Source organism: Odocoileus virginianus, chromosome 21, assembly GCF_023699985.2.
Source record: "Odocoileus virginianus isolate 20LAN1187 ecotype Illinois chromosome 21, Ovbor_1.2, whole genome shotgun sequence".
In the NCBI taxonomy this organism is placed as follows: Eukaryota; Metazoa; Chordata; class Mammalia; order Artiodactyla; family Cervidae; genus Odocoileus; species Odocoileus virginianus.
The window spans coordinates 6,440,857-6,458,314 of record NC_069694.1 but is presented as its reverse complement, the minus strand read 5'-3'; the positions used below and the strand labels follow the sequence as shown (position 1 = coordinate 6,458,314).

Genomic DNA, 17,458 nt, shown 5'->3' with positions numbered 1-17,458 from the left:
GACAGAAGCGCCACTTCTGTCCTTTGCTGCAGCTCTCTCCTGGAGGGAGCAAACGTCTGCTAGAGAGGTGCTAGGCCCCTCTGGAGTTTCGCCTCGCCTATTTCCCGCAGTCAGGGGATCACTGCATTTCCTCCATCAACCAGGAAGTGGAAGGGTCACAGCTGTGTCTCTTCCTTAAGGTCTAACAGAAGGGAACACCAGGAATCAGCTGCTTTCACCGTTAGTTGAAAACCCGTGTGTTTCCAGCTCTTTTTGTTCCTCGCCTTTTGCTCCCCAGTAATGAGTCCCCCAGCGGACCAGCGGTGAGTTCCGTCAGGGAAAAATGTCAGTGCTAAGACATCTTACACAACAGCCTCAAACTTCCTCATGGCAAAGGGAAAGGACAAAAGAGCGCTTTTATTGTCCTCAGCTGAGCAGCATTTTAACCGCCCTGCCGGGGCTTAATCCATCCGTACAGAATGAATGAATCAATGATTCTTTATTCAAATGGGTTCTATTAAAAAGCTGCCAAGACAGAACTGCTCACCCTTTCCCTAAATCCCTCCCCTCGCAACTCTTACATAAATGAAAACTGGCTTATGCGCTTACCCCTCGTCTAAAGGAATGTAAGAGGCAATTACAGACCTCTTAGTGGTTGGTTACCCAGGCTAACGTTTCTTCCCTCCGACAGCAACGCAGACAGGGGGTACTTAGAATTTATCAGTGGTACAAAACCTCACTTACTTAACAGATCAGGAGGCGCTCCACTTCTGGGACACTCCCACAAACCAACACCTATTTTCTCTTAATGATGAATAAAAACTTGCCTCCCCACAATGTGTGCCCATGGGCCTGGGCTCTGCTTTCCGGACAGCCCTCGTCCTGCACGCGACAGCCCGGACGTGTCCGGCAGCAGCTCTCGCCTTTCCTTTCTGTTAGATTCCCTGCCGGTCTCTCGCTAAATCTTTCCTGTTAGCCCTCCTGACGAAGTCTCCACAATTTGGTTGCTCAGGTCAAATACACGTTATGTCTGACACGTTGGCACGTGGAGGACATAGATTAATATTTGTTGTTATTATAAATGAGGACAAAGAAGTAAAAAGAAAAAAAAAGTCCACTTTGAAATACCGTCTCCTACAGTCTCCTTATCCACAAAGGACATTTTAGTAAATCTTTGCAGGGGTACGAATACAGTAACACTTGCTGAAATGTCCCTGAGACCCTCTGCTCCCAGCTTATCTTTCTGTAGAGGCGACAAGCGAACAGAGCTGTCGCCAGTGCAGAGGCCAGGCCCCAGCTGCAAACACGGACAAGAGAGCAGCAAGGAGGTCTGGCCAAACATCCCATCTCCAGCCCTTCAGGACAAGGGGCTTTCTCGCTTCATCTCACCTGCAAAGGGCCGAAAAGGAGGAGTCCTGCTTTCAAGGCTGCCTGCCCTTCTGTGCCTGACGGCTCTTCTTTTCTTATTGCACTTTGAAACTATTGTTTTGGGGGCTTGGGGAAAGGAAGAGAGGGAAAGGGGGTGAGAAATGCCTTCCTCCTAAATGGCTAATTAATCCAGAAGGTTACACATACACACTGGCTACACACACGGACGAGCCACTTTGCTTTTTCTTGTTTCGCCCAGTGGCGCACACACCACATGCAGGCATTACTAATTTCACAAAGCTCAGGCTGCAATTTGGTAAACTCAGCTTTCTTTGCAAGCTTAAGAAGATGCTAAGTTTGTAAACTCTGGAAGGGGCATTCTAGCAGCTCATCACCTGTGTAAACACACATTCTCCACAGGGAATCCTTTCTTTACCAGGTGCTTTCATGAGCCACACAGGCTGTGTACACAGCAAATCTGAAAAGCGACCGCCTGCAAATAAATACTACAGGTGGTGTGGGCAAACCAGTTTGTAGCCCTCTCTAGAACGGCCTTGGCTGTTAATATTCAGAGCAACTGGTTCCCAGAGAGGAGCCCTGAATAAACTCGGAGGTAGGACCTACCAAACACGTGAGCACATTCTCACCATTGGCTCCCACAGACTTGGTGGGGACTTTAGACCAGGGAGCTGGTGTCCAAACCCCCGGCCCTCATCCTCCAGAAACTCCCACCACCTCCAGGGGCCAGGGCCGCCTCAGAAGGAGTGAGAAAGTCAATCCAGCTCCCCCAGTCTCCTAAGCATGCCCTCCGGGAGACGGACCGTGGAAACGTCACCAGCTAGCCTGTGCAGTCGCCCTCCCCTCGGGCCGCTGAGTGAGGACCGCAGCTCACCCTCAAGGAGGACGCGGCCGCGGGTGGAGCCCAGCCTCTCCCCGCCTCCTCCCGAGGGGGCGCCCGGGCCGGCGGGGGTCTCTTCACCTTGCCGAGCAGCACCGACCGTCACTCTTTCAACAGGAAAAATGCCCAAAGGTCCTCCTTGCAGCAAAAACGGAGCTTTTATGAAGTTATAGAGCTAAGAGTTGGACATGACCGAGCAGCTTCCCTTTCACTTTTCACTTTCACGCATTGGAGAAGGCAATGGCGACCCTCTCCAGTGTTCTTGCCTGGAGAATCCCAGGGACGGGGGAGCCTGGTGGGCTGCAGTCCATGGGGTCGCACAGAGTCGGACACGACTGACGCGACTTAGCAGCAGCAGAGCTGAGGAATCACGGGGCTTAAAGCCCCCAGTCAGCCAATGGCATTCGGAGCACCCGGAAATACACACATCCGAGGTACAAATACCTTTCACTGGACGCGCAGCCTTTCCATCGTTATGTTCTTCTAGATGTGAGAAGAGAGGAGAATTCCATATATTTTAGCTAATAATCCAGACTGAAATTGAGTCAGTCCTTCTGGCTATTGTCCTAGAGTCAAACCTTACGAACAAGGCTCTACAGAGAAGTCCTAACAAGCCAGTCCTAGCATTAGCTCTCCACAAAGCGCGAAAAGCCTCCTTACACAACCTGGTGCCTAGCCTGGCATTTCTACCGTGCCTTCTCCCCGCACGCTGGCCAGATTCTGCTCAGCCAGCAGTGAGAAGGACCCAGTCACGGCTCTGCCCATCGCCTTCCCCAGACAGGGCCAAGCAGCAGGGGCTCGCGGGCCCAGAGGCGTTTCCACAGGTTTGAGCGCAGGACACAGAACAATGATGATGAGAAAAAGTTAACACAAAGTTCCGCCTGGCAAAGACAGCGATGGCTGTGATGAAGGCGACAGGGGCATGAGGAAAGCAAATGAGCTTCGCTAGACACTGGAGACAGCACGGAGACGGGGAGAAGTGAAAATCGGCTGGTTACCTCTCTCTGAATCCGGGCAGGCATGAGGGAACAGAGCAGAAACAACACGTTAGCATTCACACGGTAGCCGGTAAACAACACAGTCCCATTAACATCGACTCTAAGCGCTGGCATTCCATCTTATTTCCCAGCTTGGCTGTAATTAATAGCCTTTCGGTGCTTATTTTAGCTGAACTCCCTCACACAGGAGCGTGTATTTTGAGCCACTTCACGATGGAGCCAAAAGATGCCAGCTGAGCTGACAGAGGCGCGTATCAACCGAGGGAGGTAGTCAGGCCTGAAATATCCAGTGAAACACGGGGGGCCGTTCGCAGAGAGCAGCAGCACAGTGCTTGTCTTCTTCCAGCTCCACCTGCTCCCGATAAAAAACACGGAAACGGTCACGTGGCAACAGCCTGGCCTGCGCGTTATTAGTAGGGCTACAGCGTCACAACCCAGGGATTTTCCCGGCACTGCACCCAGAGAGCGCGACCAAGCAGGAGAGGCGAAGGCGGAGCTGCAGGCCAAGGGCAGAGGCGGGACGCGGCCCGGCCAGGAACCGAGCTCAAGGGTGAGAAGACAGATTTGTGCCGGGGGAGAGAGGGAACGGAACGTGGAGAGCAGCCGGCGGCATCTTGGGGTCTGGGGCTGAACGCTTTGAGTTCCACCCCCGGAGCTGCTCTGAGTCTCCACGGGGACCCTGATGAAGCCACGTAGCCTCCCGGCCCAGAGTGCTCACCACCTGTCTGGTCTGGGCACAGCCAGCGTGAAGGGGCCCGAGGGCAGAGCCCCACGCCGGCCACAGGGAGGTTCACACTTGACCAAACTGAAGAGGCTGGATAACAGAGAGGAGGACAGCCAGACGCCTGCCTCCGCAGGGGCCCTGTGGCCAGGGTCACGGAGCGGCCAGCAGGACCCTGAGGAGATGAGAGCTGAAATCAGAATGTGAGAGATAGTGGGGTACGGTCCCTGGGCAGAAAGGTGGGGCTGTCCACCGGATTCTGCACAGAGACTGTGGCATCTTATTCAACGGGGGGGAAGCAAACAAGCCAAGTCACAGATACACGGTCTTACAGGAAAAGCCACAAAAAAGTTTGAGTGTGAATTTCAATATATACATGGCCAAATATCTGGAACAGCTTAACATCCAAGCCATCACCTCTGATCTGGAGACGGGATTACAGAGGACTGTATTTAATATAGTCATTTGAATACTATGCAATAAGAACATATAACTTTTGTAACACAAATCTGTAAGCATCTGCCTCAACACTTGAGAAAAGCATTGTGGTACGCACACTCTAGTCTCAGGTAACCACACTGCAGTGCATGGGATGACCAGTCACGCTCCAGTCAGGAGCAACTACCAGACGACCGTCTACTGAGGGCTGGCCCTGTGCCACCCTGGCAGCAGCCTGCTGAGGTAAATACCACGTTCTCCCCGAGTTGAGAGAGGTCGAGGGGCATGCCCAAGGGCACCCAGCAGGACCTGGTGAAGTCAGCATCTGACTGTGGGCCTGCAGGACGCGATTCTGGTCTTCTGAGAATGCAGCTAAGACACGGGCCCCACGCCTCTTCACAGTCCTGCAGAACCGCCTCGCGGTCTGTCTCCCGAATGAGCCACAGGTTACTATGCACAAGTGTTCAAAATCGGGCAACTGGTTTTGCAACTGGGGTTTTAGGTAAACAGAGGAGCAACATCCCCCCTCCGCCCCCGTGTGGCCTGTGAACTTCTGCAGGGAGAGAAGGCAGCTGAAAATTCCCAAGAGAAGCCCTCTGGCTAAGTGAGTGGTCAGAGCTGTGTTCAAATCCTGCTGGTGACTTGCCCTCTTTTTCCTGGGCTTCCTCTCTGTGATCCTCGGGAGCTGCTTCCTAGTCAGTGAAAAAGGGACAAGGACCCCTGGCTCAGGGTAATCACGAGAACCCAGTTCAGGGAGATGGTGTGTGCAAAGAACGTCTGTTGCGTCACAAGTGGAACAGACTGGATCGCCACGGTTATGTCACCAGGTCATCTGACGGTGTCATGATCCAGCTGGGTGGGGCTGGGCAGCGACTGAGACAAAACACGTTCCATGGCAGGGAGGTCACTTGGGGGTAAATCTGCGGTCTCTCCTCGGATCTGCTGGGCACCACCTTCCACAGCATGGGGTTACCTCCCCTGCCCCTCTGCACTGCCCCCTATCAAAGCCAATGTCTGCAGGCAACTTAGCTCATCGGCAAAGGATCCAAAGGTCTGGCTTCTAGTCCCGGTTTGAGCAAACACTGGGCAAGTCACTTACTCTGAATCCTGGGTTTTTCATCTAAGACAGACAAGGACAATGGAGAGCGAAGAGGCTACGGCCTTCACCTGAGGGCAACCAGGGACAGGAAAACGTGAACTCTCCTGACATTCAGACTTTTAGGATTCAAGTGCTTTGACTCTTACTACAAAGATGCACGGGCAGCATTTCCTTGACAAACTTTTGATTTACACCAGGTGCTTTTGGTTCTTGATAAAAAGTTTATGCCTAGTATACGGATTATGCTTAAGTAACCTTAAGTCTAGACACCCGAGGATGCAATCTGTTTCTTTTGTGTATATTATTGGTGCCTTGGCTATTTAAAATCAGAATTATTACTAGTGGTTCACTTAATGAGATACATCTATATGTACCTATTATGTTTTTCCCTTGAAGGCAGGTCTCAGAAAAATGACACTGTGAACTTCTAACAAGGTCTGTTTATTTGAGGTTCATAGACACTGCTTGACTTAAGGGTTGAAGAGAGAACCAGCCGTAACTGGGGACACCTCACAGTGATCTCTGAAATGTCATGCAAAAAATGCAGAAGAGTCTGGGAGCAGCTGCTTCACCAGCTCCACACTGTGCAGTGTGCTGGGGGAGAAACATCAGCCCAAAGTTGGGCTTCTGTGTGAGACGTGCCATTCTGAGAGCGGGAAAGGCTAAATTTAGAGTCGGGCGTAAGCTCACTCCCCCTTCTCACAGTACAAGATGCCAGTGGGAAGAATTCAACCCCAGGATCAGTTCCACACCAGCCACACAGGCGAACGCTGCCTGATCAAGGCTCTCGGCGACGGTTTCTTGGGAAAATAAATGGAGTAAGTAATTGGCAAGGTTTTCATTAAAAAAAGCCTGAAATAGCAGAACTACTTGCCATGTGTAACTGGGCATCCAAATGAATAGAAAATTCCTAAAAGAAAAAAAAAAACCAAATAGCATGCCAGAATCACAACGTCTACTCTACTTTTGGAAGAAGACGGATCTCCCCAGCACAGCCACCTACTTCTTATGCTGCGCACACTGTCCGTGCTTCACAAACCAAGCACGTAAAGCAAAGGCTTGCCAGGGCGCTTCTCGGTCCGCGTCTGCAGAACTCACTGCTTCGTGCACTTTCCGATGCTCGTCTCTCATCACTGAGAGTCTTCTGAGCCATTTGAGCGCCAGCATAGACCAGCATTATCCAAGTGGCAATGAAGTAAAGACACAAAACTTCGTGTCATGAAAACTCTCGTGCCAACTCCTGAAGCTAACAGTCTCCCCTTTCCTCCAGCTCCAGACTTCTTGTCCCTGATACTTATTCACTACTTGCCCTCTGTCAAGGCCCCGAGCTTCTTGGTTCTTCAGTTTTCTCATCTGTGAAACGGGAGAATACTGGTAACTCACCTCCGAAGGTGTTGGTGCTGGAGGGACAGAGCCTGTTGACCAGTGTCAGACTCGCGGCGGGACGGCCCGCAGTGTGGACCTGACATGTACGCCGCCGGGTGTGCTTACCAGTTGACGGGGAGCAGGGGAGGAAGGTCTGCCAAGAGGAAGGTTCCTAACCTGTTTTGGATCATGAAACCTTTGAACTCTGATGAAAACATTCCAGAAAGAAATGTCTACAGGCCCCCACTTTGACACACCATCTCAGGGGGTGGGGGAGAAAGTTCAATAACCCCAGAAACTCATTCATGGACCCCTTTAGAATCCACATGCTGCAGGTGAAAGATCTCTGAACTGAATTCTAAATTTATGCAAATTCACCATCTGGTGTCTTCGAAGTTTCAGGCAATCCAGCTCAGGGAAAGCCTCTCCTTCCCAAGACCAAACGGCAACAGGAATACCTCTGACAAGTGTACCTTCCTCTGCAAAACGAGCTCCCTTCCCAGCACCACGCAGCCTGTTAACTGCTGACTGGCAGACACAGGGGCTAACGCTCCAACTGGAAAAAGTGTGAAGCTGAGGATCTGAAGTGATTTAAGAGTATTGAAATTCAAGGCACATTTTCCTAAACAAAGGACTTTCTCATGCCACTAGAGAGAAGACACAATAGTTACCAGTCAGCTTACTAATGAGGCAAAAAAGGATATTTGAGAGCAACCAGGAAATGAGAAATTTTCTAAAGTCCATCTTTGAAGAGGGCAAGAATTAATGAGCATCTGCTTGCATCTGTGCTGTATTACAATTAAAAAAAAAAAACAAAACACAACCACCTTGCTTCTCTGAATATCTGAGCAAAAAAGAGAACACACATATTTATGTTTAGTTCTCAAGTGAGAGATAATTCATGCCATGTTCAAGATATAAAGTTTAGGGCACAATCAAAGGATAAAACTAATGTAAAATATGCATGAATTGTAAAGCCGTGGGCTGGCTTCCTTCCTGAAAGGAGAGATAGTAAACAAAAGCAAAACAGTTGATTTTTTTTTTTGAAACACAACAAAACCCAGAAAGCCTCTATCTGTCAAAGTTCAAGAACAAGGGGCTCTCTGGGGGAAGATGACAGCTCCCTACGCCAGGCAAGTGGTCTTCATGCAAAAAGTGCCATGAGGGCACCCACCACTGGCTGGTACAGACCAAGCTCTGGGTTAAAACCACGAGGGACTTCCCCGGCAGTCCGGTGGTCAGGACCCCACACTTTCACTTCAGGGCTCCGTCAGTGGTCAGAGAATCGGGATACCGCAGAGCCGCAAGGCGTGGCCAACACACACACACACAAGCCCAGAAATGACCCATGGTGAGCCTGCGGGTGGATTCCTTTCAGTCCACGCACCCAGCCTCATCGAGAGCCTCTTGCGAGGAAGGTACATTCTTAAACCTGTTTCTAAACTTTCAAGAGGTTTTAGTGAGAGTGCCAGTCGCTCAGTCATGTCCAACTCTTTGTAACCCCGTGGACTGTAGCCCACCAGGCTCCTCCGTCCATGGGATTTCTCAGGCAAGAATACTGGAGTGGGTTGCCATTTTCTTCTCCAGGGGAATCTTCCCAACTCAGGGACCAAACCTGTGTCTCCTGCATTGCAGGCAGATTCTTTACCGTCTGAACCACCAGGGATAGGCTTTAGTTCAGTTCAGTTCAGTCGCTCAGTCGTGTCTGACCCTTTGTGACCCCATGAACCACAGCAAGCCAGGCTTCCCTGTCCATCACCCAGAGTCCCTCAAGGCCATGTCCATCAAGTGGGTGATGCCATCCAACCATCTCATCCTCTGTCGTCCCTTTTCCTCCTGCCCTCAATCTTTCCCAGCATCAGAGTCTTTTCCAATGAGTCAGCTCTTTGCGTCAGGTGGCCAAAGTATTAGGGCTATACTTATATAGACAATCCCAATTCCTTTGTGCAGAGAGAGGGAATACTAGTCTGTCTGTCTGCTCAGTTATGCCCGACTCTTTGAGACCCCATGGACTGTGAGCAGGCGGGCTCCTCTGTTGGAACACTAGTATAGATAACACAAAAAGCTGAGACATTCTACCGTCATTGAATTTTGGAAACTTACTGTAGATACAAGTATCCCTGATGCTCTGTAAACCAACATAAAAATAGACATCAACACTAGGATGATTGATTGCTAAAAGCAAATAACACTAGTGGTTCCCACATTATTCAACCTGCCACCCAGCCAGGCTCTGTTTTCCATGCACTTCATCACCAGGCCATACAATAACCCTTCATGGGAGCCTCACGACTCATTTTATAAGAGACTCTAAGGTTCAAAACCCACACAGCAAAAAAAGCGGTAGATCCACAAATGGAGGACAGGTTGTCCTGGCCAGTCTCATCTCCGCTCTGTGTTTGGGGGGGGGGGGGGGGGCGCCTGGCACCTGAGCCTGCCTCCCTCCCAGTGAATGGGCCCTCCCCAGGATCCCACCCCTTGATGAAGAAAGACGGCCTCAGTTCTCCGATCCTGTCTCCGACGCTGTTGGAGCTTTGGTTCCGCCTCAACTGGACCTGGTAACAAAAACTAAGTGCTGTGCTTGGTCTAAATAACTTTCCAGGGCAAAGGCAGAGAGTTTCCTTCTTTACACACCAGACACTTGCCCTGCTGCTACCCTGCTCTGCCCCAGCCCCCAGCCCACCCCGTCTGTCTCTCTGACCTCACTTCCTGCCTCTTCCCTGGCTGCTGGGCTCTGGCTCACCCTGTCCACAAACACACCTGCTTTTGGAGCCTCTGTGCTCACCGTTCCTGCTGCCTGGACACTCAGTCCCCTAGATCTCCCACCAAGGACTTCTTATCGTCATCACCTGGAGAAGACCCCTCCAGACCACCCAGTCACCGCCAACTCTCAAAGCAGCTAAAACTACCCTGCTTATTTGTTTACTGTCTGTCCTTCTTTCTCCCCCCACAAAAAAAGTAAAATCTGTGTTCACGGGGAACCTTTCTGCCTTGCTCACTCACCACCTGGGTAAGTGTTCACTCATCACTGCCTGGCACATAACAAGTAATCAAATATTTCTGAATAAATAAGTAGTGTAAACAAAGGTCTTTCCCCCTTATCCCTGATCATGTTGATAAGGGAATAATGCTGTGAATAATAGGGACTTGGCTGGATTTTTCTCCTGCTATTGTTTATTACAGTTGGCGCTTTAAAAATGACTTTGGTTCACATTCAGTTCTCATGTCATCTGAAACAATGTTAATAAAACATATATTTTATCTGAATAGGCAGGAGCCAAGTTCTGAGAAGATTATTAATCTTCTGTGACTGAATATGAAGCAAAGCAAATCTATACCCTGATCATCTCCACAGAAAGTGTTTCCAGAGCCCCTAACTAGATTCCTTCTTCGGAACATTTGTCTAAATGAAACATGGCTCCTCTGCTCCTAAGGAAATCAATATATAAATTTCCCTTGTATGTTGATTTCTATCAAGATTTACTGACTCCCCAGATAACTGTCTTCATATTTGTATTCTTTGAGAAATAAACTTTTGTTTATCACTTAAAGAAAAGACCCCAGACAAGGCATTTCCATGCATGCTGAGGCAGAAGAAGGATGCAGAGCTGGGCTACACACGCACACACACTCAGCAGGAGTTAACTTCTTGATACAATTTGAAAGAAGACACACCTTTCCTATTTGGTAAGGTTACTTTTTATACACAGCTAGCCTCCTTATAGCAAGCATCTGTTTTTCTTTTCCCTCAAATATGGTAAGTCTTTAAAAAAACAAAACCACAATCCCATCACAGTGGCATCCTATTTTTACTGTGAGTTTACCTTCCTTTTATTGTCCATATGTCTTTATACTTGACAAATAGAAATAACACGCCTTCATCCAGAAGCAGCTCACGTGTGGGCTGGGGGATGTGTGAATGACGGTCTGTCACAGAGGTATCCTACCAGCCAGACCTGTTCAGGAACGCTCTCTGAAGACTGGCTTTCAGAACACCATGAAGCTGTCCAAAGGTGACTAAGCCTTCTTGATTCCAAAGGCCAAGGTCTCCATTTGAGTCATCACTGTGGTTTCCACTCGGGTCGTTTAAGTCAGGGGTCGCAAACGAGTGCTTGAGGATCACGGTCCATCTGCTCCCTGCCTGCTCTTGCGAACAGAGTGTCACTGACCACAACTGCACCCCTTCACTTCTCTTGTCAACGGCCGCTTCGGAGCCACCAGGATAGAACTGAGGGGCTGCAACGGAAACCACAGACCCCCCGAATATTTAATACCTTCCCCAGAACAAGTCAGGGACCCCACTTTAGATGTCAGCCTGATTCAGGGGTGGAACATACAACATGAACAGTGAGACTAGGACCAGTTCAGTAACTTTGCAGAGCCTAGTGCAAAATGAAAACGCAAAGCTCTGCCTGCATGAAAAATATTATGAATTTCAAGGTGGTAAGAGCAGAGCAGTAAACCAAGTGTGTGTTAAACCTGTGCAACTGGCTGAGACGCTGGAATAATCCTTGTTGCAGGCGATAAACTCCAGGGCCAGCTGGAAACTATTCCACCCTGAAGCAGGAGTAAGAGCTCTTTCAATTTGTAGTTTTAGAGCCAGAATACCTTTTGCTCAATTAAAATCTTACATGGATGCCCAGAATGAGAACCAGAATCAACATGGGTCTCTGCTCCAGCCACTTTATTTTGAAAGAATCACTAGCAGGCTATGACTCTGCTTAGAATGTTTTTCCATTTTTTTGGGGGTGGGGGTGGGGTGGGGTAGATAAACTACACACACTAGACTCCTTGAAAACAGCATTTTCATGTAACCTGGCAAACAGATGCATGCTTTCCCATGACAGAATCAGGTCAAATCAGCCCCAACTGTCAACTGTGTTCTCCGTAGCGGCTTTTCCTCTATCATAATTATTTCAACTGTCATAATTTATTCATCCCCAGACACGCTTACATGTTCTAGGGTAACCAGTCCAGGCTTCTAGAGCAGAAGGGGTGGCAGTCTCCACCACTTCTGCCTCTTTCATCTGCCTAAAATTCTGACTGCAGAAGGAGTATTTTCTGCATCAAAACTTTGCAAACCCAAACCAAAGTTGGCTTCGAAACCAAAGTTAACTGACAAAGACATTGTAAGATTTCATGTTCACAAATCTGTAGCTAGAAAGAGGGGCCAAAAAAAAAAAAAAATCCCATCAGAGACCAAATATTTCATTTCTCTACTTTTCAGATACAAGGAAATGGCTTTCGAGCTCTCAGAAATGCAGTGAATTTCTTGCATTATTAAAGAATTTTACTCTTGCTGAGTTTAAACAGATATAGAACTAGGCTTATTTACAACTGAATATCTGTTGCTGGAAAGTCAGAGGATATTGGATATGAAATTAACAACTTCAAATGTAATTATCAATGGTATCTTATAAATCTGGAAGCCCAGGCAGAGTAATTCCATATGGATTAAAGCTTAAACCTGCCTTCTTTCTTACTTGGATCCTTTATTTTTATGACAGAGCAAAGAAAATGCTCCAAGGTCTGATAGGCCACTGAAGGGTGAACTGCCCTGGACAAAAATGGCCAAATGCACTGTACTCCTATAGGCAGCGCTGCTCATCCACACTGGAGAGATAGACGAAATAAGTCAAGGTCTTGGAATAATAGAAACTGAAAGTGAATTGCTCATTGCTTAATTGTCTTTATACAATCATTATTTTCCAACAGGAAACAATGAATCCAAAAATCCAGCTGGGTCCTAGATGACTCCTCTCCCTGCACCTTCTACTGCTAACCGTGCCGGTTCCATCCCCACAACCCGCTCCTCTCCATCCCCTGCCACCACGCTGCTGTTTCTGGACCAGGACTTGCTAACTGAACCTGCAACTTCCATACCCTGTAACAGCATTCACTGGCATCTGTCTTTATGAAATAAGATAGATAATGGCACTCTCCTAGATACCACCTTTCAGAGATTTCTTATGGAATTAAAAAGAAAATTCAGGGACTTCCCTGGTGGCCCAGTGACTAAAACTCTGCACTCCCAATGTAGGGGGGCCCAGGTTCCATTCCTGGTCAGGAAACTAGATCCCACATGCCACAAATAGCAGTGTGTGTGCCACAACTAAGAGTGTGTGCCACAGCGAAAAGATCTCACATATTACAGCTAAGACCTGGCACAGCCAAAATAAATTAAAAGACATATTTTTAAAAAAGAAAAGAAAATGGAAACCTTCAACGATAACCCAAAAGCCCTGTGTGATCCTGTCCCTCTGCCCCCAACCATCTCTCTCATCCAGCATGTATCGCTGGCATTCCCACTCCAGCCTCCAGCCACACTGGACTCTCTTGTATCCGTGAACATGCTGAGCACCCCTTGTTCTTCCTCCAGCTCCCCCCACACACCTGGCTTCTTCCCAGCTTTCGGCTGAGCTCAAAGGTCATCTGCGAGGATGGGCTGCCCCCTGGGGCCCCCTTTCCCCATGGAGATACTCTCTCTGTTGCACTGCTGTTGATTTCACAGCACTTACCATAATCTGTATCATCTTGCTTCCTGAATTGTTTTTCCAGCTTACCTCCTGCCTGTTTGAAGCCTGTCTGTCTCATTCCTTCATGTACCTCACGAGACACCTGGCACACAGATGTTCCACGTCTGTTGAAGGGCAAATTAATCTACAGATCTTACATAAATCTATCAAGTATATGTGATGATCACAGTTAAATCTTAAAAAACAATTCAATTATTTATGGAGAGCATCCTATCCTAGGCACTATGTTAAGGACAGAGAAATTCAAAGGGCTAAAACTTTCTAAAAAATATTTATTTGTGTTTAAAACAGGCACTTGAACAAGTTACATTACTATTTAGTATGTTTTCACATGATCCTAGGGATTTGTGAAAAAGCCTGAAAAGACAGACAAGTAAGAAAGTACATATTATCAGGACACTCTCCCAAATCCACAAATAAAGTAGAACAAGCTTGACAGGTGTTTTCCAACCACGCTCTAGGTCTCTAAACCTAGGAGCCACCTCGACACCTGGGAGACTGGGGCCAGATAAAAAGCTTTGCTCAGTCAGTGGTATAGAAAGAAATTCATTTCCCTGAGGAGCTGTTCAAGATGAAAGCTGCTGAGGTGAGACTAGGAGACTGCATGAACAATAGCTTTTGAAACAGCCTGGAATTACCACATCTTAAACAATGCCACTGTTCAAACTCTTTGAGAACTCAGCTCTGGCCCACCTTGCAGTCCCAGGCTCCTCTGAGAGGTATCCACGATCATGGCAAACAGGTTCAAGAAGACAGATTCCAGTGCACAATGACCCACTGTATGACTAATACCTTCACTCCTGGGACAGAGGTGACTTAGGTCCCACCTGTTCGTATCTACATCCTGGGCTCAGCTAACCTCCAGGGCAGCAGCCAGCAGCAACATCTTGGTTCACATCAGGGTCAATCCATCCACAATGCTCCCAGGGATGCACCAATTCAGAAGCCCGAAATGGGCTCTATGCTGGCACAGTACGAGCTCCAAAAGAGCAAGAAGGTACTTGATGCATTTACCATTTCACCATTAGTGCCAAAGCCAAGCACACATCAAGTGTTTAATAAATACTTGTTAAATAAACTGCCCCCGTTGTTCAAAAGCCAGGGCTTGCTAGAATGACAGAAAAACTTATACATGAACCAGCAGCTGTCAGAAAGATGACCAAACCAGCCCAAAGCCTACGTCTTCACTCTGAGCCAAGTCCAACAGCATCTTCTACGACGACAATGGCTGATCCCTTGTAGAAAGTCTTTCCCCTGTTAAGCTTGCTATATACATCTCACTTTGGACAACACAGCCATTGATAACTTAGAAAAATTACAGATGAAATTTATAAATAGAGATTTAGGGCTGTTCCCCTCACAATGCACTGTGTGTCTAACTTCTTGCGAAAGGCCTCAAGACACGTTTGTCCTGAAAGGCTTCACAAGGCAAATAGCAACTCAAAGGCAGTAGCAGAGATTGGGAACTTTAAGGTGAAAACTTACAAACTGCTTTTGTGTCAGAGTAAGGCTGGAGGAGGAGCTGACTGCTCCATGATCTGAGAAAACCAGAAGGAGAACACCACGAGGAAGGCAGGCGGAACCCACCATTCATGACGCTAGTCAAAGCTAGCCTGCAGCTGCAGTTATAAAAAGAAGGAAAAGACTAATGGGATTGCCTCCTCACCGGCCTTCTCTCCTCCAAAGCAGTAATGAAGATTCACAGCTAACACATTAATTGGGGAATCGATAGGCGTGCCTGGATCCGATATTGGTACAGGGAAATAGATAACAGGAAAGACGCAGATTCCCTGAGAATCCAATTAAGTGTTGTGCGCAATATTTAAATCACATTTTTCTTAAACAAACAAAAATCTACTTCTTTTCAGTGCCAAAACAAGCCCGTGATAAGTTGGCTGTTTTTCCACATTTTGGGAATTTGAGACATTTTCCCACATGCAAGTCCAACAATATTTGAAGTCACACAACTAAAATTATTTCAAACTGCACAGTCTTTCTACACCCAAATATACTGCTTTCAATGAAAAAATCGGATCACCAAGATCCTGCAGTATTTTTCACTCCTAATACAAACAAGAGGACATAAACGTGGATTCAGAGGTCACGCGAGATGAATGCACTCATTTACTCAGTCATAACAACAGAAATCCCCAAAGCAGACCATCTCAACAGCTCGCCCCTGTCAGCTTCCTGCCACGCTCAAAAGACTCCTCCGCCTCCCCCTCATTCTATCAATTCCCATCCTGGCCTCCAGCAAGGCAGAGAGACCCCTCCCCAGCCCTCCCGGCCGCCCTCGACCTGCTAAGCACTGCCTCTAGGGATGGGAGCATGCAGCCTTTGTCCCGCGGGTCGGGTCTCCGCGAGCTCCGCGCCCACCCCGCGGGTTACCTGCAGACAAAGGCACGCCGCCCCGTGCTCACACCCCTCACCTCGGGCTCCGGGGCGGCCCTGGGACTGGGCGCGGATGCCGCCCCCCGTGCTGGGGGCGAGTCCAGGCTGCGGGCACTGGCCACCCCGGGGCGGTCCTCGCAGCGGCAGCAGCGCGGGTCCTTCTGTCTCAAGTTGAAGCGAGTGCCGCCCGCGCCTCCCGGCGCCCGGCCCGCCCGCCGCCGCCGCCCATTGGCTGCCCGGCAGGCACGTGGCCGCCGGCCCCGCCCACCCGCACCCCGCGGGCAGGTGCTCTCAGGCTCTGGCGTCAGTCCCCAGGCCAACACAGCCCCGTTCGACGCCGGGTGTTCCTCTTCTGCGACTGCCAGGACCTGGAAAATGCCTCCGAACCCCACCTCTTTGGAAAGTTGGCATCCCGGGCCTGGGTTTCCGATTTTTTCACAGATCTGCCTCATAGATCCCGGGGAGCGGGGCCATACTGAACCCGCGGTCAGAAAGCCTCTGCAATACCACAACTAAGCAGAAACAAACTGCAGTTTGATCCATCAGGCAGCAAGTTTTGAACTGAGCGTAAACAGTTTTTGTTTGTTTTTAAAAACAGATCCCCTGCCAATTTACAAGAAGCACTAACCGCTGTTCGTGCTTCCCCATCTTCCCCATCCCGTGGTACCTCTCTTAAGGCACCTTTTGTTCCCGCCTCCCTCAAGATGCCTTTTGCTCACTGCTGATTAAAAGCCAAGATGACACTAGCGCCCCACGGCTGCTGAGCCGCTTCAGCCGTGTCCCACTCTGTGCGGCCCCACAGACGGCAGCCCGCCAGGCTCCCCTGTCCCCAGGATCCTCCAGGTAGGAATACTGGAGTGGGTTGCCATTTCCTTCTCCAATGCATGCATGCATACAAAGTCGCTTCAGTCGTGTCCGACTCTATGTGACCCCATGGACAGCAGCCCACCAGTCTCCTCTGTCTACGGAATTCTCCACGCAAGAGTACTGGAGTGGGTTGCCATTTCCTTCTCCACGGTACTCCAATACTGTCATCTTTAACTGAGAGCTCCCCTCCCTCTACATATATGGAAGCAGAAAAGTGTCCCCTCGGCTAGATAACAGTATTTTAAATAAGAGTGCTTGCCAGCTGCTGGCCAAAATACTAGTTTTGAAAGGAAAACCCAAGGTCTTCTACTGAGTGTGTTCTATATTTGTGCCTCAAGTATTTCCTCTCTCTGTTTCTGGGCAAGAATAAGTTATCTGATTGAGCAATTACAAAATGAAAGAGGCAGGGAACATCAGCCATGGTTTCTGCCAAATTCAAAGTTCAATACACTCCTTTTGTAGGGAACAGAAAATACAAAATAAACATGGAAAATCAAGGGAGTATGTAACTGAAAGGGCTTGTCTGGGCTTAGTAAAACACCACAGATATACTAGACACTCTTTAATGTTCCTGTTTTAAAAGAGGATTAAACATCTCACTCATTCACCATTTATGAATTCCTAAGTGTCACGCTTTGTGCTGACAATTTTATATTAGGCTTTTCTGGTTAGCAGTTGTCTCCCAAGGGGAGCGTGATTTAATTCATGGTGTATTCGATCTATGACCAGTAATACCTCAGTTACAAAGAAGAACTGTTGACAATGAACTTCCGGCAAACACAACTGTTTGGAACATGG

At 48.6% G+C, this 17,458-nt stretch overlaps 1 protein-coding gene across 15 annotated transcripts in view; it reads right to left on the bottom strand.

The window, feature by feature from the left end:
- The window catches only part of APBB2 (amyloid beta precursor protein binding family B member 2), a 405,670-nt gene that overhangs the window by 18,659 nt on the left and 369,553 nt on the right, over positions 1-17,458 (bottom strand). Inside the window, exon 1 of one of the 15 annotated variants that reach the window (XM_070451976.1) lies at positions 15,832-15,958. The exons of 13 other annotated variants lie outside the window; for them this stretch is intronic. Coding sequence is in view for 1 of the 2 variants with exons in the window: in XM_070451974.1 (XP_070308075.1) it covers positions 3,244-3,299 (56 nt within the window). In the remaining variant the exon portion in view is untranslated. Of the gene's footprint in view, positions 1-3,243; positions 3,561-15,831; positions 15,959-17,458 lie in introns of those variants that run through there. One more of the 15 variants, XM_070451974.1, reaches the window with a different exon arrangement.